General features: G+C 41.1%; 1 protein-coding gene across 1 annotated transcript in view; it reads left to right on the top strand.

Annotated features, from left to right (window-relative positions):
• Window positions 1-27,180, top strand: part of DNAH3 (dynein axonemal heavy chain 3) — a 240,635-nt gene that overhangs the window by 202,262 nt on the left and 11,193 nt on the right. Inside the window, exons 53-59 of the mRNA XM_061152967.1 lie at window positions 5,718-7,859; window positions 12,849-13,074; window positions 15,932-16,176; window positions 18,085-18,201; window positions 21,562-21,716; window positions 22,541-22,708; window positions 23,897-24,039. Of these exons, the coding sequence (XP_061008950.1) occupies window positions 5,718-7,859; window positions 12,849-13,074; window positions 15,932-16,176; window positions 18,085-18,201; window positions 21,562-21,716; window positions 22,541-22,708; window positions 23,897-24,039 (3,196 nt within the window). The remainder of the gene's footprint in view (window positions 1-5,717; window positions 7,860-12,848; window positions 13,075-15,931; window positions 16,177-18,084; window positions 18,202-21,561; window positions 21,717-22,540; window positions 22,709-23,896; window positions 24,040-27,180) is intronic.

Here is a 27,180-nt window from a genome sequence, read left to right as displayed (position 1 = left end):
TAGATTTTGGAAAGTTGTATTTTTCTTTTCACTTGTCTCAAAGTATTTTCTGATTTCTTCTTTGATTTCTTCACTGATCCACTTTTAGTAGTATGTTTTTGTGCTTTTACCATTTTTCTCCTGTAATCATTTTTCTAGTTTCATATTGTTGTGATCAGGAAAAAAAAAAAGTTTGATATAATTTCTAGCTTCTTAAATTTGTCAAGACTTGTTTTGTTGCCTAGCATGTGATCTATCCTGGAGAACATTCCATGAGCACTTGAAAGGAATGTGTATTCTTCTGGTTTGGGTTGGAATTTCTTCTAGATATTGTTAAGTCCAATTGGTCTAATGTGTCATTTAAGACCTCTGTTTCTTTATTGATTTTCTCTCTGGATGATCTAATTATGTAAGTAAAGTGTTACTAAAGTCCCCTCCTATTAGTGTATTAATGTCAATTTCTCCCCTATGTCTGTTAATATGTGCTTTATATATTTGTATGCTCCTATATTAGGTGCATATATGTTAACAGATGTTATATTTTCTTCTTGTATGGATCCCTTTATCATTATAAAATGGTCTTGTTTTTCTTTTGCTATAGACTTTGTTTTAAAGTCTATTTTATCTGATATGAGTGTTGCTACCCCCACTTTCTTTTCATTTTCATTTTGTGAAATACCTTTACCATCCTCTCATTTTCAGTCTGTGTGTCTTTAGCTCTATGAAGAATCTCTTATTAGGAGCAGTCTTGGGGTCTTTTTTTTTTTTTATCCAATCAGTCATTCTATGTCTTTTTATTGGAGAATTTAGTCCACTGACATTTAAAATGATTATTGATAAGTATAAACTTATTGACATTTTGTTACTTCTTTTCTGGTTGTGCTTGTAGTTTTTCTCAATTATTTTCTTCTTTTAGCCTCTTCCCTTATGGTTTGATCATTTTCCTTTATCCTTATACCCTGTTCCTTTCTATTTATTGTTGTATCTATCATAGATTTTTGATTTGTGGTTACCATGGGGGTAGTATGTGTTGACCTATAAAGTGTATCTACTTGTTTAAATCTGATAGTCATGTAAATTCAAACACATTCTAAAATATTTATATTTTCACTCCCCTCCTCCATGTTTTGTACTTTTGATGTCATATTGTACATCTTCATATTTATCCCTTAACTGTTTATGGTAGTTATAGTTAATTAAACAATTTTTGTCTTTTAATCCTTATACTAGCTTATTTAAGTGATTGATCTACAGCCTTTACTATATATTTGCCTTTCAGTTCAGTTCAGTCACTCAGTCGTGTCCAACTCTTTGTGACCCCATGAATCGCAGCACACCAGGCCTCCCTGTCCATCACCAACACCCGGAGTTTACTCAAACTCATGCCCATCGAGTCAGTGATGCCATCCAGGCATCTCATCCTCTGTCGTTCCCTTCTCCTCCTGCCTTTACTAGTGGGATTTTCCCTTTCTTATAAATTCTTACTTCTTGTTATAGCCTTTTCTTTCCACTTAGAAAAGACTCTAACACTTCTTTTAGATTTGGCTAGTAATTGATGAAATCTTAGGTTTTGCTTGTCTGAGAAGTTTTTATCTCTCCTTCAATTATGAATGATAGTATTGCTAGTAGAATATCCTAGGTTGTAGGGTTTTTCCTTTCAGGACTTTAAATATGTAATTTCACTGCCTTCTGGCTTGCAAAATTGCAGCAGAAAAATCACCTGATACCCTTATGGGAGTTCCCTTGTATGTGACTCTGTCTTTTGTTGCTTTTAGAATTCTCTCTATCTTTAAGTTTTTGCCATTACAATTATGATACCTCTGTATCACCTCCTAGGGGCACATGTCCCAACCTGATTGCTTCTCCTCCCTTCCTACACAACTCCATGTGGATCTTTGTTTACAGCTTTGATTGTCAAAGAGTCTTCCTGCCAGTCTCCAGTTGGTTTTCAAAGAAATTTGCTCCACATGTAGATGTATTTTTCATATGTTCATGGGGGGAAGTAAGCTCAGTATCATACTACTCTGCAATCTTGTGCCCTCCCCCAGAAGGTTACAGCTTTGAGGGAGAAGCACACAGCTAAAACTAAACAAACAAACAAAAAAAATCACAAATTGCCATTTCTGGCAATATATAGAGCATTTATGGATATTCTAGCCTCTGAGATGAAAAAAAATCCTCCATAGTTCAGTTCAGTTCAGTCACTCAGTCGTGTCCGACTCTTTGTGACCCCATGAACCATAGCACACCAGGCCTCCCCGTCCATCACCAACTCCCAGAATTTACCCAAACTCATGTCCACTGACTCAGTGATGCCACCCAACCATCTCATCCTCTGTCAACCACTTCTCTTCCTGCCCTCAATCTTTCCCAGCATCCCAGTCTTTTCAAATGAGTCATGGATGCCATGATCTTAGTTTTCTAAATGTTGAGCTTTAAGCCAACTTTTTCACTCTCCTCTTTCACTTTCATCAAGAGGCTCTTTAGTTCTTCTTTGCTTTCTGTCCTGAGGGTGGTGTCATCTGCATAACTGAGGTTATTGATATTTCTCCCAGAAATCTTGATTCCAGCTAGTGCTTCATCCAGCCCAGCGTTTCTCATGATGTACTCTGAGTATAAGTTAAATAATCAGGGTGACAATATACAGCCTTGATGTACTCCTTTTCCTGTTTGGAACCAGTCTGTTGTTCCATGTCCAGTTCTAACTTGCTTCCTGATCTGCATACAGGTTTCTCAAGAGGCAGGTCAGATGGTCTGGTATTCCCATCTCTTTCAGAATTTTCCACAGTTTATTGTGAGCCACACAGTCCAAGGCGTTGGCATAGTTAATAAAGAGAAATAGATGTTTTTCTGGAACTCTCTTGCTTTTTCGATGATCCAGCAGATGTGGGCAACTTCATCTCTGGTTCCTCTGCCTTTTGTAAATCCAGCTTGAACATCTGGAAGTTCACAGTTCACATATTGCTGAAGCCTGGCTTGGAGAATTTTGAGCATTATTTTACTAGTGTGTGAGATGAGTGCAATTGTGTGGTAGTTTGAGCATTCTTTGGCATTGCCTTTCTTTGGGATTGGAATGAAAACTGACCTTTCCAGTCTTGTGGCCACTGCTGAGGTTTCCAATTGTTCTGGCATATTGAGTGCAGCACTTTCACAGCATCGTCTTTTAGGATTTGAAATAGCTCAACTGGAATTCCATCACCTCCACTAGCTTTGTTTGTAGTGATGCTTCCTAAGGCCCACTTGACTTCACATTCCAGGATGTCTGGCTCTAGGTGAGTGATCACATCATCGTGATTATCTGGGGCATGAAGATCTTTTTTGTACAGTTCTTATGTGTATTCTTGCCACTGCTTCTTAATATCTTCTGCTTCTGTTAGGTCCATACCATTTCTGTCCTTTATTGAGCCCATCTTTGGATGAAATGTTCCCTTGGTATCTCTAATTTTCTTCAAGAGATCTCTAGTCTTTCCCATTCTATTGCTTTCCTCTATTTCTTTGCACTGACCACTGAGGAAGGCTTTCTTATCTCTCCTTGCTGTTCTTTGGAACTCTGCTTCAAATGGGTATATCTTTCATTTTCTCCTTTGCTTTTCACTTCTCTTCTTTTATTTATAAGGCCTCCTCAGACAGCCATTTTGCTTTTTTCATTTCTTTTTCTTGGGGATGGTCTTGATTCCTGTCTCCTGTACCACGTCATAAACCTCCGTCCATAGTTCATCAGGCACTCTATCAGATCTAGTCCCTTAAATCTGTTTCTCACTTCCACTGTATAATCATAAGCGATTTGATTTAGGTCATACCTGAATGGTCTAGTGGTTTTCCCCACTTTTCTTCAATTTCAGTCTGAATTTGGCAATAAGGAGTTCATGATCTGAGCCACAGTCACCTCCCAGTCTTGTTTTTGCTGACTGTATACAGCTTCTCCATCTTTGGCTACAAAGAATATAATCAATCTGATTTTGGTGTTGACCATCTGGTGTTGTCCATGTGTAGAGTCATTTCTTGTGTTGTTGGAAGAGGGTGTTTGCTATGACCAGTGCATTCTCTTGGCAAATTCTATTAGCCTTTGCCCTGCTTCATTCTGTACTCCAAGGCCAAATTTGCCTATTACTCCAGGTGTTTCTTGACCTCCTACTTTTGCATTCCAGTCCCCTATAATGAAAAGGACATCTTTTTTGGGTGTTAGTTCTAAAAGGTCTTGTAGGTCTTCATAGAACCGTTCAACTTCAGTTTCTTCAGTGTTACTGGTCGGGGCATAGACTTGGATTACCGTTATATTGAATGGTTCGCCTTGGAAACGAACAGAGATCATTCTGTCGTTTTTGAGATTTCATCCAAGTACTGCATTTCAGACTCTTTTGTTGACTATGATGGCTACTCCATTTCTTCTAAGGGATTCTTGCCCACAGTAGTAGATATAATGGTCATCTGAGTTAAATTCACCCATTCCATAGAGAGGTGTCTTTTAAAGTAAGCCTGAAGTTTGTTCAGTAGCCAGCTAGATGCCATTTACAACCTAGGTGAAGAGCTTATGTTAGGGAAGCACTTGGGATCATCAGGAATTTGAAGGAAGCTTCTTGTAATTAAAGACCAGGGAGCAAGCCAAAGATGAGGCAAAGATGGCAAGCAGTTTGGGATTTGAGATCATTTTTTTTTTTTCAGAGTGGTTTTAAGTTCACGGAAAAATTGAGTTGAAGATACAGAAATTTCTCATATACCCCCTGCTCCCACACATGCATGTTGTTCAGTCACTCAACCATGTCCAACTCTTTAAGACCCCATGGACTTCGCTTACCAGGCTTCCCTGTCCACCACCATCTCCCAGAACTTGCTCAAACTCAGCTCCATTGAGCTGGTGATGCCATCCAACCATCTTGTCCTCTGTCATCCCCTTCTCCTCCTCCCTTCAATCTTTCCCAGCATTGGGGTCTGTTCCAATGAGTAGGCTCTTCACATCAGGTGACCAAAGTATTGGAGCTTCAACTTCAGCATCAGTCTTTCATATTCAGGGTTGATTTCCTTTAGGATCAACTAGTTTAAGCTCCTTGCCGTCCAAAGGACTGTCAAGAGTCTTCTTCAACACCATGGTTTGAAAGCATCAATTCTTTGGCACTTAGCCTTCTTTATGGTCCAGCTCTCACATCCATACATGGCAACTGTAAAAACCATAACTTTGACTTATACAGACCTTTGTCACAGACACATGCGTAGCCTCCCTTATTATTAATATCTCCCACCAGAATGGTATATTTGTTATAGTTGATGAACCTACATGGACACATCTTATCATCCAAAGTCCATAGATTACATTAGGGTTCACTCCTGGTGTTATACATTCTATGAGCTTGAATAAACATGTAATGACTTGTATATTCTCTTTCCCTAGAATTCCAATTCCTCTGTAAGATCTTGGGGTTTTTGTTGGTGGTTTTTTTTTGTTTTTTTTTTTTGCTAAATATGAGTAGCGGCTGCAGGGTTGCCAATATGTCTTAATAGTAGTCTTATCTCTTAGCTAATAGAAAGTTGCTACATAACACAAGGAGCTCATCCCAGGGCTCTATGACAACCCAGAGGGGTAGGATGGGGGGGCTTGGAGGGAGACTCAAGAAGGAGGGGATATGTACTTCTGATTGATTCATGTTGTTGTATGGCAGTAGCCAACACAACACTGTAAAGTAATTATCCTCCAATAAAAATTTTTAAAAAATAGCTTTATCTCTACTTCTTTCCTCAAACAGGTAAAATGATAGAAGATTACTGGGGGGTATCGAGAAAGATTCTCGGAGATCTGAAATTCTTAGAAAGTCTCAAGACATATGACAAAGACAACATTCCCCCAGTGATCATGAAGCGGATCCGGGAAAGGTTTATCGATCACCCAGATTTCCAGCCTGCTGTAATTAAAAATGTATCATCTGCATGTGAGGGTCTGTGCAAGTGGGTGAGGGCCATGGAGGTGTATGACCGTGTGGCCAAAGTGGTAGCTCCCAAACGGGAGCGGCTGAAGGAGGCTGAGGGGAAGCTGGACACACAGATGCAGAAACTGAACCAGAAGCGAGCAGAGCTGAAGCTGGTAGAAGACCGCCTCCAGGCCCTGAACGACGACTTTGAGGAGATGAATACCAAGAAAAAGACATTGGAGGGAAACATTGAAATCTGTTCCCAAAAGCTGATCAGGGCAGAAAAATTGATTAGTGGTCTTGGAGGAGAGAAAGACAGATGGACAGAAGCCGCTCGGCAGCTGGGTATCCGTTACACTAATCTGACGGGGGATGTGTTGTTGTCCTCTGGGACCGTGGCTTACCTGGGGGCCTTTACTGTGGATTATCGGGCTGAGTGCCAGAAGCAGTGGCTGGCCCAGTGTAAGGACAGGGTCATCCCTGGCTCCAGTGACTTCAGTCTTAGCAACACATTAGGAGATCCTGTAAAAATTCGTGCCTGGCAGATTGCTGGGCTTCCCATTGACTCCTTCTCCATTGACAATGGCATCATTGTATCCAATTCCAGACGCTGGGCTTTAATGATTGACCCTCAGGGGCAGGCCAATAAGTGGATCAAGAATATGGAGAAAGCAAATAAGCTGTCAGTCATCAAGTTCTCGGATACCAACTACGTGAGGACGCTAGAACACGCTCTGCAGTTTGGTGCTCCGGTCTTACTAGAAAATGTTGGGGAAGAGTTGGATGCCTTTATTGAACCCATCTTGCTCAAGTCCACATTCAAACAGCAAGGGGTTGAGTACATGAGGCTTGGTGAAAACATCATCGAATACTCCAGAGATTTTAAGTTATATATCACAACCCGTTTGAGGAACCCACATTACCTCCCTGAGGTGGCCGTGAAAGTCTGTCTCCTCAACTTTATGATCACTCCCTTGGGCCTCCAAGATCAACTCCTTGGCATTGTGGCTGCCAAGGAGAAGCCAGAACTTGAAGAGAAAAAGAACAAGTTGATTGTGGAAAGTGCCAAGAACAAGAAACATTTAAAGGAAATTGAAGATAAGATATTGGAGGTCCTTTCCCTTTCTGAGGGCAATATACTTGAGGATGAGACTGCCATCAAAATTTTGTCTTCTTCCAAAGTGCTGTCTGAAGAAATCTCTGAGAAACAGGAAATTGCTTCAGTGACAGAAACACAGATCGATGAGACCCGTATGGGCTACAAGCCAGTGGCTGTTCATTCTGCCACCATCTTCTTTTGTATCTCTGACCTGGCCCACATTGAACCCATGTACCAGTACTCCCTGACATGGTTCATAAACCTCTACATGCAGTCTCTGGCCCATAGCAAGAAGAGCGAGGAACTGGAGCTACGAATTGAGTACATCATTGATCATTTCACCCTCAGTATCTACAACAACGTCTGCCGCTCTCTGTTTGAGAAGGACAAGCTGCTTTTCTCCCTCCTCTTGACAATAGGAATCATGAAAGAGAAAAAGCAAATTAATGAGGAAATTTGGTACTTTCTTCTAACTGGAGGCATTGCCCTGGACAACCCTTTCCCAAACCCAGTTTCTGAGTGGCTGTCTGAGAAGGCATGGGCAGAAGTGGTCCGTGCATCTGCATTGCCAAACCTGAAAGGCCTTATGGAACATTTGGAACAAAATGGTAATGAATGGAAGCTCATCTATGACTCAGCCTGGCCCCATGCGGAAACATTCCCTGGATCTTGGAAGTTTCTTGACGGTTTGGAGAGGATGGTGATCCTCCGATGTTTGCGGCCTGACAAAATGATTCCAGCCATTCGGGAGTTCATTGCTGAACACATGGGAAATGTATACATTGAAGCCCCTACATTTGATCTCCAGGGGTCCTACAATGATTCCAGTTGCTGTGCACCATTGATATTCGTGTTGTCTCCAGGTGCAGACCCAATGGCAGGTAAGGGTAGAATGTTGTGTGAGGAATATTAATAGATGGATAACAGTAGCTTGTCCCTATTGAGCAGGAATCTCAAACTCAAATAGCTTTGAAGGGCAATCCGGTTAACAGACTAAGGCAGGGCTGGAACAACATAAGACTTCTTTTCTGACCTAAAGAGGGCAGCTCATTTGTATTGTACCATTTGATAATGTGATCTTAGGATGACCAGATTATCTGCTTCTTCAAAAGAAACAAGAAAGGTAGAAATCACCCATTTTAAAAAAATATTTATTTATTTGGCTTCGTCAGGTCTTAGTTGCAGCATATGGCATCTTCCTTGCATCTTGTGGGATCTTTCATTATGGTGTACTGGCTTAGTTACTCAGTGGCATGTGGGATCTCTGTTCCCTGACCAGGCATTGAACTTGTGTCCCCTGCACTGCAAGGCAGACTCTTAACCACTGGACCACCAGGGAAATCCAGAAATCACCCATTTTTAAATCTTGATAACTCATTCAATTTTTTTCTTAAAAACTTTAAGAGGGCTGGCCAGGGCTAGATTTAGCCTGGTGACTGCTAGTTTATCACCTTTGTCTTAGACCATTTTCTCAGACCATTGTTTCTCTCAGCTATGCTTTTCTCTCTTTTTTGAATCTTTAAATTTTTTGAGTAATTAATGCCTCATGTAGTGAAAAAAAAAAAGAAAAGAAAATGCAAAAAGCATAGGATTATGGTTCCATTAGGACCATTTTGTTACCTCAACAGACATTTGGCAGAGTGGAAGGACATTTTTGTTCTCACAAAGAGGGGGTACTACTGGCATCTAGTAGGTAGAAGTAAAAGATGCTGCTAAATAGCCTACAATGCCCAGGACAGCCCCCACGACAAAGGATTATCCAGACCATAATGTAAATAGTACTGGGGTTTAGAAGAGTGAAGGGTACATCTTCCTCCTAACTCTCTCAGAAACAACTGCTACTAGTAGTTTGCATAATTTTCCAGAAAGTGTGTGTGCATGTAAAGGGATATGAGTTATTGATAGAAATAGATTAGTTTTCTATTCTGTTAGGGGATCTTAAAGCTTTAGTTTTTCTGTTGTTGAATGAAAAAAGAATACCAGAAATGTAAGTGACAAGATTGGCAGTTCTCCTGTGAAAACTGAGAAATTTGACGTGTATTCTGACCTTGTTAGAAAGCTTGCTCTTCAAAGAAAATCAGAAGAAGGAGCTGAAATGAACTGGTACTTTTCCAGGTTCCAACACTTAAATTATTGTTATTGTCAAAGCTCAATTCATGACCCCTTACTAGCATCTTGCTTCTTCCCCTGTGTTGTTTCTGTGGTAGGCTTATATAGGAAAAATGAGGGGAAACTAGGAAAAGTAGAGAAAAGAAATGGAGGAAATAGTAGAATATGCTCTGTAAAGTGATGATGTGTTGGGAGAGAACAGGCCTGTAAAATCTAACGGTGTATATAGCTTATACACCATTTATAGAGGGAATAGAGGGAATCCTGTCCCTCTATACTAGAGGCTTCATCAGATTCAGCTTGGATGATGTCCCAGGCATCCACAGATGCTGCGTCTGGTTGTCCTTTATCATTAAGATTGATCACTGGGTTCAGGAGTTGTCAGCGTGATTCACCCCTCTACTGCCTCCTTTATAAAATTTCCCATCAGCCTTTCACCTAATGTGGTGGCTCTCACTCTTGGCTGCACATTGAAATCACCTAAAGAACTTTAAGAAAATCTCTGCGAAAAAACAAATACTGTATGGTATCACTTATATGTAGAATCTAAAATATGGCACAAATGAACCTATCTATGAAACAAAACCAGACTCACAGACATAGAGAAAAGACTTGTGATTGCCAAGGAGGGGTTGGAGAGGGAAGGCTTGGAAGTTTGGGGTTAGTAGATGAAAATTATTATATATAGAATGGATAAATAATAAGGTCCTACTATATAGCACAGAGAAATATACTCAGTATCCGAGGATAAACCATAATGGAAAAGAATATAAAAAAGAATGCATATATAACTGAAGCAGTTTGCGGTATAGCAGAAACTAACACTACACTGTAAATCAACTATATGCTTTGATAAAAATATATTAAAAGCAGCCAGTGAGAAAAACAAGATAACCTATAAAGAACAGCAGTTAGACTAGCAACCAGTGTTTCAATAGCAACAATGCCGTTTGTGGAATAATGCCATCATGGTGCGAAAGGAAAATACGCAAACATAAAATCTATCTTTCAAGAATGAGAATGAAATAAAGAGAACTCTTAATTAAAAACTGAAAAAAAAAAGAAGGAAAATCTTCATGTGCAGGCCTTGCCTTCTACCAATTAAATTAAAATCTTTGTAGGTTAGACCCAGGCATTGTGTTTTATAAAGCTTTTCAGATAATTTCAACATGCAGCCAATGTTGGGAACCAATGACTTAATGGTTTTATTGGCCTTAGAAAATCATTACCCAGATGCATTATTTCATTAGGAAATAATGCAAAATGATGAGAATTTAATTCTATCATTCCTCCCCCATAAATTAGCTGGAATTCTTCCATAAAGAAGAATTTTTCTTTATCAACTCTTTGATTTACTCAGGCAGGAAAAGTTCTTGGCTCATACTCTATTTGCCAGCTTTCAGAGTAATGAAAGCAATAAGAAGGTGGTTTTCTGGTACATTTATTAGTGCTTGGGTTTTAACATAGTGGATGTTTCACATATAGTAGTGTTTTACTCCACTCCTGTCATCCTTCTTTTTGATGTTCAGATTATTTATCCTTTGGCCTATTAGGATAGGAGTACCTCCATGGCTATATGCTTTTCACATAACTCCAGTGGTTTTGATAACTTTCTTGCTGTGTAGAACTACCATATATCTTTCAGGCTTATCTTGAACAAATGTTTCTCCAAGGAACTCCAATTCCTTTATTGGGCCATGGTATTTGGAAACCTAGGGTTCCTGTCACTACTGAGTACATCATTGATTGCAGACCTTACTTTCCACTCATTCTCTTTTTGGCTACATCCAAACTGCTGTTTTTTTAATGCTAATTTTTAAAATGTATTTCTTTTTGGTTGCAATGGGTCTTCATTGCTGCACATGGACTTTCTCTAGTTGTAGCGAGTGGAGGCTACTCTTCATTGCAGTGCATTGAGGAGGCTTCTGTTGTTGAGGAACACAGTCTCTTGCACATGGGCTTCTGTAGTTGCAGTGCATGAGGCTCAGTAGTTATGATGCACAGGCTTAGTGTTGCTCTGTGGCAGTCTTCCCAGACCAAGGATAGAACCCATGGCCTGAAGGACTTCATGTGATCTTCAGGTTTCCCTGGTGGCTCAGATGGTAAAGAATACACCTGCAATGCAGAAGACCCAGGTTTGATCCCTGGGTCAGGAAGATCCCCAGGAGAAGGGAATGGCTACCCTCTCTAGTATTCTTGCCTGGAGAATCCCATGGACAGAGGAGCCTGATGGGCTACAATCCATAGGGTCACAAAGAATCAGACACAATGGGAGAGACTAACACTTCCATGTTGAATTTTTATCTTCAGTAACAATGCTTTCCATTTCTAGAAGTTTTATTTTCTTTGTTCCAAATTCATGTATTTTTTTCCCATAGAAGTCTGAAATTTAGGCTACTGACTCAGGAAGCAATGCAGAAGCTTGTCACTGGCCTAGAGCCTGGGTAAAAACAAAAAAGCTACAATTCTTCTGTGAGAAATTAAAATACCAAGCCTAGGCTACTTGCAGCTGAGGGTTTTAGAGTTATAGTACCCTGTGGTATGGGATTCTCAAGCTGAGAAATTTCCTGTAAAACTGATCCAGAATGGGAAGACCCTGGGGACACTAGTGTTTGTATATGCAAAACTGTTATGTGAGGGCACCCCTTAAACCCACGGTATGTCAGACTCCCACAGAATAACAAACTTGCTGATTGTGAACTGACAATAAAAAAAATTATAATCTACATGAGGAAACACATCACTATAAGGGATAATCAGCATATTAAACAATTAAGAGAATTAATACCCCCCAGGATTATGGGGATATTATGGACTGAATTTGTCCCTCCCAAGTCTGTATGTTAAAGACATAATTCCTAATACCTCAGAATGTGACTGTATTTGGAGATAAGGTCTTTCACTAGTTAATTGTGAGGTCATTAGGGTAGGTCCTAATCCAATATAACTGGAAGATTAGAACACAGATACACTGACAGGGAGAAGTCCATGCAAGGACACAACGAGAAGATGATGTGAGGAGAAAATTGCCACAAACAAGCCAGGAAAAGAAGCCTCAGAGGAAACCAAGCCTTCCAGCACTTTGATTTTTTATTTCTAGCCTCCAGAACAGAAAGAAAATAAATTTCTGTTGTTTAAGTCATCCAATCTTTAGTTACTTGTTATGGCAATCCTAGCAGATTAATATTGTCTCTGGGACAGACCATAAGAGAAACACACCTAAAAATCATCAAAGAAGAAAAACTCACAAAAAAAATAACACTGGCTCCCTCTGAGGAAGAGAGATATGAAAGAGACCTACTCGAAATTTCACTGTCCAAATACCAGTTTTCCTAGTAAGTTTGTAGAAGCCCAGTTCCTAAATTAACTTACTTACAAAGCAGAAATAGAGTCATAGATGTAGAAAACAAATATAGTCACCAGCGGGCAAGGAGGGTAGGGGTAAACTGGGAGATTGGGATTGACACATACACATTACTATATATAAAATATATAACTAACAAGGACCTACTGTATACCACAGGGAACTCTTTTTAATATTCTGTAATGACCTATATGGGTAAAGAATCTAAAAAAGAGTGGATACATGTATTTGTATAATTGATTCACTTTGTGGTACACTTGAAGCTAACACAGCATTGTAAATCAACTATACTCCACTAAAAATGAAATGTAAACCCCCCTCTCTTGTGTTGTTATTGTTAATATGGTCTTTAAGTAGCCTGTTCTCTTTCAAAAGTCCTTTTTCTTCCTGATCTCAGGCCTGCTGAAATTTGCTGATGATCTTGGCATGGGAGGTACCAAAACACAGACCATTTCCCTTGGCCAAGGCCAAGGCCCTATTGCTGCCAAAATGATCAACAGTGCCATCAAAGATGGGACGTGGGTGGTCTTACAGAATTGTCATCTGGCCACAAGTTGGATGCCTGCTCTGGAGAAGATCTGTGAGGAGGTGATTGTTCCTGAGAGCACCAACATGGGATTTAGGTGAGATGTTGTCCCACCAGTGTGTCTCTGGGACCCAATCTTGAGCTCCAGATGTCACAGTAATGACTGGGAATCCAAACAAGATACAGTTCAACCCTTAAGAAGCTCTCAGTCTAGTAGAAGGCAGACCATATATGAATAATGTTGATACCATGAAGTACCTGCTATATTTGTTTAAACAGGAATGGAAAAGGAAGGAAAAGTTGAGGAAGGCCTTGAGTGTTGAAAGATAAATAGGAATTTTCCAGGAAGGCCATTCCATACAAAAGGGACAACATTTGTAAAAGCAAAGGAAACACCAAGCAGTTATCTTGTGATTCTGGGGTATATGCTGTGAGAAACTGTTGTAGGGAGGTGATATGATATGTCTGAAAAGATAGATTTAATACCAACAAATTAGTTTTAAAACTTATTGGTCAAAAAAAAAAAAAAAATCCCACCTGTAGTCTAGCTACTTGCTCTATCTTCTATTTCTGGAGATCCATGGAATTTTAATCAATATTGGAAGCAGCCATTTGTTTTCTATGAACTTTAAAGTCCAGCAAGACTAGGCCTAAATTTTTGCATTTAGAGAATGATGAGATGAACCAGATAGGCTTTGAAGTCTTTTAACTTAGATTTTCAGTGATCTTCTTATTCTGGACCAGGGGAGAGCAAACTATGGCCAAATCCAGTCTGCTGCCTATATTTGTACAGTTTGCAATCTAAGAATAGCTTTACATTTTTTTATGGTTGAAAAAAACTGAAAGAAGAACAATACTTCATGACATGTGAAAATTATATAAAATTAAATTTCAGTGTCTATAAATAGAGTTATAAAGTTTTATTGAAATATAATCATATTCACTCACATATTGTCTACAACTGCTTCTATGCTTCAAGTAGTTGTGACAGAGACCATATGGCATACAAAGTCTAAACCACTTACTGTTTGGTCCTTCATAGGAAAAGGATGCTAGTTTGCTAGTTATTTTTATTTTAGTTATGTCTGCCTGAAAATAGAAAAGTGTTTGGTGTTTATTTACAAAGCCAGATTAGGCCATAGTTGATTGTATTCATGTAAGGCTTATACAAAATTAATGTAGAAGTTTAAGAGGGAATCCATTAATTTCAAGAATTCTATTTTGTATGGGATGCTGAGTTGTTTCATTTATTATCAGTTACATACTCAATGAAGAAAAATTATTCATTTTGACATCTAAGACTTCTTGACCCCAAAGTTGGAGAAGGAAACAGCAACCCACTCCAGTACTCTTGTCTGGAAAATTCCATGAATGGAGAAGCCTAGTAGGCTACAGTCCATGGGATCGCAAAGAGTCAGATACAACTGAGTGACTTCACTTTCACTTTTAACTTAACCCCAAAGTTACAAGCTAAAGTACTTATGCAAGCCAGTGATGTAACATAAATGACTAAAGAGGATTGGGCACAAGAAATATTCCACTTTCCACACTGCAGTAGCTATCATCATGGGCAGTCAGCCTTGGTTGAATATGAGTGGTGGGGACTGTGGTAAACTAGAGCACATGCCCTGTAGCGATGAGCTACTACTGTCTGATGACAGCTAACTGTTGCCAAGCAGACATGAAGGCCTCTTGTGTCCAGATTTTCTGATTATTTTAAAGGAAAGATGGGAAACTAGAATTTTAAAAGAAAGCCCTAGATTTGTAAAAGTTGGCAACTACTTCAAAAGTATGTTGCAACATTGTATTGGTTTGCATGGTGAGAGTTAAACATCAGCCAGCTGCAAACTGAGGTCAGGTCATAGGCCACCAGTTTAAGGCCTCTCCTTCCCCTCTGAGCCCTGTGCCTGGACCATAGCAGGCTGCCCACCAGCCCTGACCACATCCCCAACTTTTCCTCCTTCATGTAGTTGCTCAGCCTGTGTCTTTAAATGACTTTTCATCCCCCAAATCTGCCTGTTGGAAACCTTTCTAATGTCTAGCAAAAAAACCCCACAAAAATGAAACAAAACAGGATGCCACAGTACATATGTAGCTTGAGTTTGAGTAAGAAAAGCAAATGAAAGACAATATGCCAACATGTTAACTTGTAGATGGTAAAATTTTATATATATATATATATATATATATAACTACTTTTACCTATGTTCTCATTTTTTTATGGACATAGATAAAATTTTATTATTTAAGAAAAAAATCTTCCATATTCTCAAGACCCATTTCAAATGCCACTGGCCTCTATGACAGAAGTCAGCAAACTTTTCCTGTAAGGGGCCAGATAGTGAATATTTTAGACTTTACAAGCCGTATTGTCAAAGGCAACTATTCAACTCTGCTGTTGTAGCATGAAAGCATCCCTAAATAATTTGTAAATAAAGGGGTGTGGCCATAGTCCAATAAAACTTTATTTATAAAAATAGGTTGAGGCTAGATTTGACTCCCTGGCAGTAGTTTGCAGACATTTGCTCTCCCCACCCCATGTATCCCCACAGCCTATTACTTCCCTCCCTCCCTGCAGTCTTGATTTTAAAACTTCTTGGCATTGTTTGCTTGTCTTTTCTTCCCTCCTCAGCTCCCATTTCCCTTCCCCTCCTCCGCACCCCCCACCCCACCCCTGACACCCCCAGCAGCAAGACTGTGAGTGATCTCGAAGCAAGAAACAAGGTGTGTCCTTGAAGACCCCACTTGACCTTGCTATACCTCTGTTTCCTCACTGGTAAAGGGGGTGGTAAATCAGAGGTTGGCTGTGAGGATTAAAGTAAATGAAGGGACATAAATTCTTAGCATTGGGTTCAACGTCTATCAGAGTATAAAAAAAAAAGTTATTTTTTTGTTACTGTTTTTAAATATATGTATTACATTGCTCTAAATAATTGGATCTGTTGCTCTTCTAGACTCTGGTTAACCAGCTATCCATCAGAGAAGTTTCCAGTCAGCATCCTCCAGAATGGGATTAAAATGACCAATGAGCCCCCTAAAGGGCTCCGGGCCAATCTTTTGCGCTCTTACCTCAATGACCCCATCTCAGACCCCGTGTTCTTCCAAAGCTGTACCAAAGCAGTGATGTGGCAAAAGCTATTGTTTGGCCTTTGCTTCTTCCACGCCATCGTTCAAGAGAGGAGAAACTTTGGACCCCTAGGTGAGAGATGACAGCGTACCTGGATTGCTGGGGGAAGGATCACAGACAGATGCAGAAATGCATTCAAGTTTGTACTCAGGGTTGCCAGTAAAATAAGGTATAAGAAAAAAGATAAGGTATAAATACGTTCCATGTAATATTTGGGACATATTTATACTAAATATGATTTGTTGTTTATCTGAAATTAATTTCACTGAGTGTCCGTGTATTTTTCTTTAAAAAGTCTGGCAACCTTATAACCAGAATAGAATCAGGGTCAGGGAAAGAAGTGATGCTCCAGAATCAGAGGTCTCCTAATTACTGAAGTTATGTGATAATGAGAAGATCAAAAGCCCTTCCCTTTAGTGTGTATTTGCCTAGCTTGGGTACAATGGCCATTTCCCAGGGAATTTTCACCAGGTAATTTATAACAGTTTAGGTTGCTCTCTTTACATGTGCATAACAATGAAAGAAATACAACTGGGAAAGCTGTCTGTGCTTCTCCTTGAAAAAAATAAACATAAATTTCTTTATTAATGTAACCTATCCATGGCCTAACTTAAGTGATTTAGTATTATTATTGGAGCAGATCATCAAACTAAATACAGATCCCAAGTCACCATGGTTTTAAGGATGGATTCTTTTTCTCATGGAGAATGGATCGATACCCATATCATTTCTCATGGATCATTTTTCTCATTATTAATCCCATGGGCTACCTCCAATTCTTTTCTTGAAATGACCCACCTCAAGGTATTCTTAGCAATTTTGGGGGGTTACCAAAAGAGGCAAATTGTCTTCTTGGTGATTCTCTCAGAACATTCTCTTTCCTTCTACCTGTCCCAGTTAGCACCACACCACCTGACTCTTCCACTTAGGTTTCAGGGATGAGACAGCCAAAGTGGACACTCCCTCTACACTTGCATCTCACACACCAATTTCTTCCATCCATGCCTAACCTCCAAAAATCCATACAACAATTTGGCTTATAGTCAACTGCCCTGTTGTGTTTTGTTTGCCAGAACACAAGTCTTCGGGTTTTTTTTTTAACTTATTAATTTATTTATTAATAATAAATAATTAATCGTTGGCTGCACTGGCTCTTCATTGCTGCCTGAGGGTTTTCTCTAGTTCCAGCGAGTGAGGGCTTCTCTTCATTGCAGTGGCTTCTCTCACTGCAGAGCACCAGCTCTAAGGAATGGGCTCAGTAGTTGCGGCACACAGGCTTAGCTGCCCTGCTGCATGTGGAATCTTCCTGGACCAGGGATCAGACCTGTGTCCCCTGCATTGGCAGGCAGGGTCTTAATCACTAGTCCACCAGGGAAGTCCAAGTTTTTGTTGTGTTTAATTTGAATGTGAATATTTAGGAGGAAATTAAACATCTCCATTAAATGCAGGTCCCACCACACCCTACTGTCTTACATCAGGCCTGCTTCATACATTTATGTTACTTGTATAGCCCCACTGGGCGTTTATCATTATAAACTTTGGAAATGCAGTGCAAGGAGGGGAATTCTCAAAGCTAACTCAGTATTGCCCAATCATAGATACTGCTCTCTACCTATACTTTAGTGTTATTTTTGGCATTCTATGCATTACCATGGTATTCCAGCCAGGGTGAATAATCCTCATTCCACAAATCCCAGGATGGTAACGTCTTCCTTAACAAATGGGGAGATGCATAAGGAAATTGACTTTAGAATGGATGTTTTTTCAGGCAGAATGTCTCCCACGCTGGCAGTAAATGTCAAAGCTAATAGTTGGCAAGGTGCTTAATATTCATGGGACTGAAAAGAGGCTCTTGATCCATAATGATGTTTTTTTTTTTTTTTTTTTCCATAATGATGTTTAACTTCGCCAGCCCAATCTCTGGGTGGGAATTAAGAGCTCTCATCCCTGAAGCATCTAATTCATCTTTGCCTCATGCAGGTTGGAATATTCCTTATGAATTCAACGAATCTGATCTGAGGATTAGTATGCGACAGATCCAGATGTTTCTGAATGATTACAAGGAGGTACCATTTGATGCTCTGACCTACCTGACAGGTATTTATGGGAGGAGGCTTTGGCAACCATAAACCTCCACAATTATGCTCCACCTTCATGCACCTCTGCTCCCATCTCCATTCATTAACCCACTTATGCTTTCAACAAACATTGATCTCTTACTGATGCTGGTCACCATGCTGGATATTGTGGAAAAAAAAAAAAAATCATGATCAATCCTCCCCCTTAAGTGGTGCACAGTCTACAAAGGGAGAGAAATATAACAAAATAAATGACAATACAGTGGTAAGTTCAATAAGAGAAACATCTATAAAGTAGAAAGGCAGCACAATGATTAAATTTCAGATATAGGGTTGGGATGATTAGGGATAACTTCCTTAAGGCATTACAGATGATTTTGAGGGATAAGTAGGAGTTTTACAACTGGAAGAAGAAGTGGGAGTGGGTGGTGAAAAAAAGGAAGGCTAGTGCTCCCAGCAGAGATACCCTGAGGTGAAAATGACACTTGCTGCTTTGTATTAACGCAATTCATCAGCAGTCTTTTATTAGCCATCCAATATATACCGGTACATAATATGGAAGAATGTAAATATATGAAACTTGGTCACTGCCCTCAAGAAAAATACCATGTAATCCTAGAGAGAGGAGATAAAATATAGATGGTCTAAATGAGTGGATTACTATGGCCAAAAGTCAAAGTGCAGCTCAAAAGAAAAACCTGGGCATCTTCAAGGTCACATACAAGTTCCTCAACTCTGGATCCTTTCCCCAGTCAAATGGCAGGTGCGCTGTCTACATCATTCAGTTTTCACAGTAATCTTATAAGTTTCATGTTAGTGACCCTGTTTTACAGCTGGCAAAACCAAGGGTTTTGCACAGGGGTTCTCAGCTAAGGGTGATTTTACCTCCTAAGGGACATTTGACAAATTGAAGAGACATTTTTTGTTGTCACAACTAAATGGATGTGCTACTGGGTAGAGGCCAGGATGCTGCTAAACATCCTCCAATGCACAGGACAGCCCCCTGCAACACAGAACTACCAGTGTACAGCACGTCAATCATGCCAAGATTGAGAAACTCTGCTTTAGAGTGATTAAATTCAGTTTAAAATAAAAGGTGACACAGACCTTACTTCAGCATAGTGTCCCCTTAAACAAAACCCCAAGTGACTTGCACAACATAAGTTCAGTGGATTTTAGTTTGGTGAAAGAACTTTTCCAAATAAGTGAGCCATATTCCCATTATTCCAGGCCACACAGAAGCACATCCCAGAGCTCTTCTTCAGGTCACAGAATGAGTGCATTAGTGTCCTGGGATGTGGTCTTAGTGTTGGACTGCCTGCAGCTCATAAACCAACCCACCCCAGTTGTGCCAGCTGGCCTGAGGATAGTCACTTTCCAACTGTACCAATCCGGATAGACTAGTTAGGCTGAGATGACAAGCAATCTCCAAATCTCAAGGATGTCAGACACTAAAGGCCTGTTTCTTGCCCATCCTGTTATACATGTCTGGTGTGAATTGGTGAAGGTCTCTGTTCATTGTAATTGTCTATCGAGGCACAGTTGGCAAAGGCTCTACCAATTTTTGATGCCACCATCTCAACATAGACTTGTGTGGTCACTGCCACAGGGGTAGCACTGAAGAGCTCATGTTGGGAATTAAATATGCAAGAAGTTGTCACCTGGCCACACCTCACTGCAAGAAGTGTAGTGAGGGAAGTGTAGGAAAAGGGAAGGGTAACCTTCCTATGTGCCTGGAAGGAAAGAACTGGATAGAGAACACTATTATAGCTCCGAGACCAAGAGACAAACTAACCAAAGAGATAGGTCTTGTTTGGAGAGTGGTGATCTAAATAGATGGACTGAAGTTGAATACATTCTTAATCTGGTACCCCCAGCCCTGTGGCAGAGCCAATGGGAAATCTTGAAGAGATATAAGACATATCTTGTCTCTGTAGAAACTTGCGTTCTTGCTGTAAAGAAGAGCTATGTAAGTAAAGAAATGCACCTTCCTTCATAAACATAAAACCCAGGGCCTTAAGGGTATCCCCTGAAGTAAAATTTGCTGATGAGGGAGGGGTGGTGGCACCCTGAATCATGACTCTGCACCTCAGGTTTACCTTCACCTGTAGTCCCTCTTTGGTTCCTTCTAGCACTGCCACGCTGACTTCAGGGGGGGGACCACTCTCCCTTTAATACTATAGTTCTAGTGTCATCATAAACCTATTTACGGCTGGGACAAACTATAATGTTCACACTCAATTTTGCTGAAGGCCTGAGAAGTCAACAGAGAGAGATCTAGGCGGTGGTTTAAGGTAAAACAGTTTCCGCAGGGCTCAAATTATTACTCAGTAGGTATGAACGCCCCCTTAGTCTCTTACTTCTCCTGTTATGAGCCACCAAGATGTTCCTCTTAGTCATTTAGACCCCTCCAATGCCAAGAGAAGCTGAGGCCTCTTCAACTTGTCATACTTCCTGCTTCATGTTCATAGCCCTGCCCCTTCCTAGCATGGTTGGAATTGGAAATGAACCCACCCTTCAGGAGAGGCTTTGTATGTGCGTGCATGCACACACACACACACACACACACACACACACACACACACACAGATGTGTCTTTTCCTTTCAGACTAATGTGTTGTTCCCAACTTCCAAATATCAGGTAACACACATACTATTGAATCTGATCCAGCTAGAAAATGCATCCTGGGTTGCTGTCTCCTCAAAAGAATTACCTAATTCTTTTTGTAGAAATCTGAGTGTAGAAACCTGAGTTACAGAGAATGATGTTGATGATGGGGATTGGGGTAGGAGAGTCATATCCCAAAGCAGTGTCTATGGATAATCTCAATTCTCTAAATTTGTGAAAGCGGTAATTGAATGTCTTCTATATGCCAAGCATTGTGCTAAATGTTTTATAAGTATTGTTAACCACAACCATGTAAGATGGGTATGCAGTTATCTCTTACTGACAGATGAGAAACTGCTAATAAGTGGCAAAAGTTGGAGCCTAGAAATTGGCTGAAATTGGAACTCAGTACTGTCTCATGCCACAGTTCTTACCCTGAACCACATTTCTATACTGCTTTTCACATATATATACACATACACACAAACATCCAGACAAATATCTAGAAGATGCCTAAATGTTAACAGTTACCTTAGTTGAAATAATTGGTGACAGTATTGCTTTTATTTCAGTTTATTGCTGTTTTCTTAATTCTAATATAGGAACATGTATTATTTTTGTAGCAACCATAATACCAAAAAGGCCTGATCTTAAACTAAGCTGAGCGTGGTTGTTAGCAACCCTGTGTCTCATTGTTGGCTGGAGGAATCCTGTTTTAGATTAATGATCAAGTTCATTATGGATTCAACTTCTTCTGTTGGCTGTCCCCAGGGGAATGTAATTATGGAGGCAGAGTGACGGATGACAAAGATAGGAGGCTCCTGCTATCCCTTCTGTCCACATTCTACTGTACGGAAATCGAGCAGGACCATTACTTTCTTGCTCCTGGAGACACTTACTACATCCCTCCTCATGGCTCCTACCAGGTAAGAGACAGGAGGAGCTTGCCAGTCTCCATGTGGTTAGGGTTGCAGTTGTATCCAAGGAGGGCCCAGGGATAGCTTGGGTTTCCTGACTTGGGTCCATGAGCTATTTCAAATCTTCCAAAAAGCCTACAAGACAGACATTATTACTATTTAGTGAATCCTAGGCATTTGGTAGACAAGATCTTTCCAAATATGGGGTCCATCTGGGGGAAAGAGGAAGAGATGGCTAAGATGAAGCCTTGCTGGTGGACAGGGTGGAAACTGTACTTGAAAACAGCGGTTAGAAGGTGGCACAGGGAGGGACAGAAGAGCTGGATGGGAGAATGATAAATGGAAGAAGAGAACAAGAGACCTGAAGGATGAAAAGGGCTTGCTTTTATCAAGTACCCGTTATATACCAAGGCCTTATTCCTTCATAACCTCATTTATCTTCCCATTTGCAGATACGGAAACTGGGCTTTCGGGTGACTAGCTCAGGGTTACACAAATTAGTTTAAGATGGAGCTAGGACCCAAATCCAGTTCTGTCTGAATCCAAATCCATTTTTGTCTCCAAAACCAAGACTGCTAGTGGAGCAGGAAAGAAGCCAGCAGAGGTGGGAGAGGAGATAACCCATCTACCTTCCTATTCGTACTCACTGTTCAGAAACCTGTAGGAGGGAAAGCCTGTGATGTCTTGGCCCTGGTGGTGTGTGCATGTGTGTGTATGTGGCCTGTGCTACCGAAACAGTGTGATTTCTGTGTGAGTCTGGTCTGGCCAAACCCTGGATGATCTGTGGGACCCCAAGAACCTGAACTTACATTAACTGAAGATTTTCTTTCCAGTCGTATATCGACTATCTCAGGACCCTCCCTATCACAGCCCACCCAGAAGTGTTTGGCCTCCATGAGAATGCTGATATCACCAAAGACAACCAGGAAACCAACCAGCTATTTCAAGGAGTGCTCCTGACTCTCCCTAGGCAATCAGGAGGGAGTGGCAAGTCCCCTCAGGTAACCAGCCTTGAATTCAATTTCCTAGGCAATCTTCCCTCTAGTGGGCTTGCAGGATTATGGGTGATGACCAAGAAGGAAGAAAAGCAGAGGCGTGGCAGACCCCTGAGGAAGGGCATGGATGCTCTGGTCTTACTGTTGAGAGCCCTTAAATACTGAGCTGGTTTCTTAAAACGTCAGTCATTCCTATATAACCTTCATGATTCATTGTTATATCCACATATCATCTATACTCCATTTACATAATATTTTAAACCAAACCTCTTTTGCTTAAAAACATTTTAAAAACTGCACATCAGGATTGTAAGTGAAAACAAATCCAGTACCATTTCGATAAAGTCATGACAACCACAAAAAGAAAATGACAGTTAAACATTATTAGGTTCTTCCGGCTGCTGCTGCTGAGGTCTTGCTGGCTCCTTGGGAAAAGAGGAGGATCAACAAGTGTTACAGAGCATTTAATTAGTCCTGACCTGACCTGAGACTTTTTCCTTGAAGGGAATGAAAAGAAAAAGGTGGCTAAAACTTGACAAGAAAGTGACTTTCTCACATGTGATTCAATATTATTTCTCCAAGTCCTGGAGACACCTGGAATCATTTTGGGTGCCTCCTATGATCATTTCACTTGGTCTACAGATGAGGGCAAAATGAGCTGTACAAGAAGTGACCCACTTCAAGGCACTCATAAACCCAGAGGCAGTGCCAGACCCAAAACCACATCTCCTGACTCTGGCCTGTTCTCTCTTTTCCTTCTCTTCTCCAACTTCTAAGCCACCCCTTGTTCAACTTTTCTCAGCTGTGGATTTTGCATATAGTTGGCTTTGCATATCTGCAGGTTTTGCATCCTTCCAGGAGTGACCTTGAAGACTGGAGGAGTTCTGCAAGGTTCAGCACTTCCCTGAGGCTACCAGGCTGGCTGAGCCGGAATTCCTCGCCCAACCCTCAGGCCTTCGCTCTGGCCAGGACTGTCACTGTTTGGCTTAGAGGCAATGTCCTCCCTAAGTCTGGGGCCAGCATAGGTAGCCTCCTTACCTTCAAGGCAGAATTGGCTTCTGTAGGAGAGCTCCCAAGAAGCTCCTATAGACTAAGTTTAAAAAGACAAATGCTCTCTGCCTTAGGTTTACTTGGACAAAGTCACAGCACAGAGGTCTTGTTTCTCATTCACCTCTCTAATGCTTACACTTTAAGGAAGTGGTTGAGGAGCTGGCCCAGGACATACTCTCCAAGCTTCCCAATGACTTTGACTTGGAGTTGGTCATGAAGTTGTACCCTGTGGTCTATGAAGAATCCATGAACACTGTCCTAAGGCAAGAGCTCATCAGATTCAACAGGTGGGCTTGTATGGTCTTACTTGGATCCTGGGAGTTAGAGTGTGAGGGGAAGAGTCTAGTAGGCAGTAACTAGAAAGGACACTTGATAAAGGTTGCTGTGCAGAGTTGGTTTGCCCTACCTGCAGGAAGGCCTATAAATAGGGGCATCCCAGCATGTGTCGGTCCAGGGTTAAATCATTCCTTCTATTCATTTGCTCTTATTCATTCATGTGACATCTGTTCAGTTCAGTTCAGTCACTCAGTCGTGTCTGACTCTATGCGACCCCATGAATCGCAGCACACCAGGCCTCCTGGTCCATCACAAACTCCTGGAGTTGACTCAAACTCATGCCCATCGAGTCAGTGATGCCATCCAGCCATCTCATCCTCTGTCGTCCCCTTCTCCTCCTGCCCCCAATCCCTCCCAGTGTCAGAGACATCTGTAAAGTAGGGTTAAAACCAACAGGCTAATAGTGAAAGTAATCATTAAAGCCACTTTTATTGAAGCTTTATTACCAGATATGGCTCCAAGTACCACTCAAGCCTGTGCATTCAAACCACACAATAGTCTTTTAGAATACGCACAATTGGTAATCCCTCTACTATTGTTTTACGGATGAGAAAACTGACATCCAGAAGGGCTAAGTAGTTTGCTCAAGGTGACACAGTGATTCACTGACTGAACTGAGTTTGAACTCAGACTGATTCCAAAGCCCCTGCACTTAGCCAGTATGTGAAATCAGGGTAGACTTATAAAGGGTGGGGAGAAGTTCAACCCATTGCCTCTACTCCAGGGGCAAGGAATGGCTATTGTAAGATGGCATGGGGCTAAGGGTCTCTGGCCTTCTAGTCTAGTCCCCCCTCACTTCTCCAGAGCACAGAACCCAGTGGGATCACCTTGATTTGATTTCTAGATAGTCAAAACTGAAAGCATTCCAAAACACCATCTAGGAGAGATGAGACCTCATCTCTTCCACCTTCAAGTCAAGGTTCTTGTTGCTCCACATACTCTTTTATTTTTATTTTTTTTTAAATGTTTTAATTAATAAATATTTTATCCTCATTGTTTTCCTCTAATTTTATTCATTTACTACAAACCCTTGTGTCAAGGGCTGACTTTCAATAGACTGCAGTGAGGGAGCTGCTCTGCTGTGTAATAAACCCAGAACCAGAAGCAGGTCATCAGGGAATGGGTTAGCACCAGGTTCCCCAAGAACGTGTGGTGGGCGAGGGGGCATCCTTTCCAGCCATGCCCCGTGTCCCAGGACGAAGGACTGTCTGTACCAGACCCCAGTCCTGGTGCACAGCAGGGCGCACAACACCATGCCCCCAGGGATGCTGGTGGCAGCCTGCTGGCAGGGACGGTGGGGGACCGGCTATCCGAGGACAGCCGATGCGCCCATGGCGCTGCCAGATCCTTCCGTCTGGGCGAGATTCTGACTTAGAGGCACTCAGTCATAATCCCACAGGTGGTAACTTCGCCCCATTGGCTCCTCAACCAAGCATATACACCAAATGTCTGAGCCTGCGACCACAGACTCTAAATGCTACTGTCTCCGTTTTTGCTCAATGGTCATTTCTTAGTTATAGGGACAGCCCTGACTCTGAAAGACAAGGGAACTGGAAGAATTTCATCTAAGAATTGATTGACCCCCTTAGTTTTAGTGTTACTCTCTAGAGTCAGTAGTCAGTTGGCCATATGGGTGACCAAGCAAAATACAGAGTCAAAGTTGCTGACTACTTGAGTCAATACCTTGGTATGATAGGATGCAGTCCTTGTTCATCCAAACACCAGGCCAATGACTTTCCTCCTCCGCCACTCATTTGCGCCTAAGGTCATTGGAGCTCTTGGTGATTACAGTCACCTTCACTAGCCTTTGGGCTTTCCTAGTAGCTCAGTTGGTAAAGAACCCACCTGCAATGCAGGAGACCCCGCTTCAATTCCTGGGTCAGGGAGATCCCCTGGAGAAGGGCTAGGCTACCCACTCCCGTATTCTTGGGCTTCCTGGTGGCTCAGCTGGTAAAGACTCCACCTGCAATGCAGGAGACCTGGGGTTGATCCCTGGGTTGGGAAGATCCCCTGGAGAAGGGAACAGGCTACCCACTCCAGTATTCTGGCCTGGAGAATTCCATGGACTGTGTTGTCCATGGGGGTCGCAAAGACTCAGACACAACTGAGTGACTTTCACTAGCCTTTACCACTGGCCATTATAAGAGAAGAGGGTAACAGCACTTATATTTCAGTGATGCTCAGGATTAATTACATTGGGCAATACTGTAACATACCTTCCCATTACTCTCTTTTTTTTTTTTTTTTGCCTATTCACCTAGTGGTATGAGAAGCCCAGAATGACAGTTCAGCTTCCAGTTCAGGGGAACCATTATTGCATCTTCTAGGGCAAATTTTCCTCCTTGAGTACTAAAAATCTTGAAACCAGCAGATCTCATAGTTGCAAGAATAGAAATAGAACTTTTGCAAGTAGGTCTTTAGGTGTAATAGAGGTCTGTGGTATAATCCCTTAGAGGGTAGTTTTGCTCTTAACTCCTCAGCCAAGTATATACACCAATGATGTGTTTGAACCTTAAATTCCTCTTAATATAAATGTTTAATGGTTACACATTCAGGTATCTGTTTCTCGGGTTTAAGCATTCTCATGTCCATTTGGCTGGGATTCCATAAATCTTTGGACATGACAAGCTCTCTCTGGTAGCAGATTCTTTGGCAGTCTCAGGCCCCCCTGGACTTGGTGACTCCCCATAATAGAGGCCAGAGACAAAGGCAGATGATCTTAGAATCTTTTAGGCTGCCCTTCAGCTGCCTTTTCTCAGGTAGGCATGAACCTCACAGTCTATAAAAAGGATTTTGTTTTTAAAACAAAGAAGAAGCCTTAAAACTGCATTACCCTTTGACCCAGAAGTTCTACTTTTACTAAGAATATCACTATAAGTCTCTGCAAAGTTTGATACAGATGGATGTCCCTAGTAATGTTATTTACAGTAACAACAGTCTAGAAATAATATGTTTCAGCAAGAGGAATAATTAGATAAAATGGAACACCTTGCAGTCATTAAAAAGGATGATTTTAGGTAGGTCTCTATTGACTAGGGAAGATGTTCCCTTTATGCTAAGAGAGAAAAACAAATTACATATATATATATATG

The sequence above is a fragment of the Dama dama genome, chromosome 10 (genome assembly GCF_033118175.1).
Source record: "Dama dama isolate Ldn47 chromosome 10, ASM3311817v1, whole genome shotgun sequence".
In the NCBI taxonomy this organism is placed as follows: Eukaryota; Metazoa; Chordata; class Mammalia; order Artiodactyla; family Cervidae; genus Dama; species Dama dama.
This window is presented reverse-complemented; position numbering and strand designations above follow the sequence as displayed.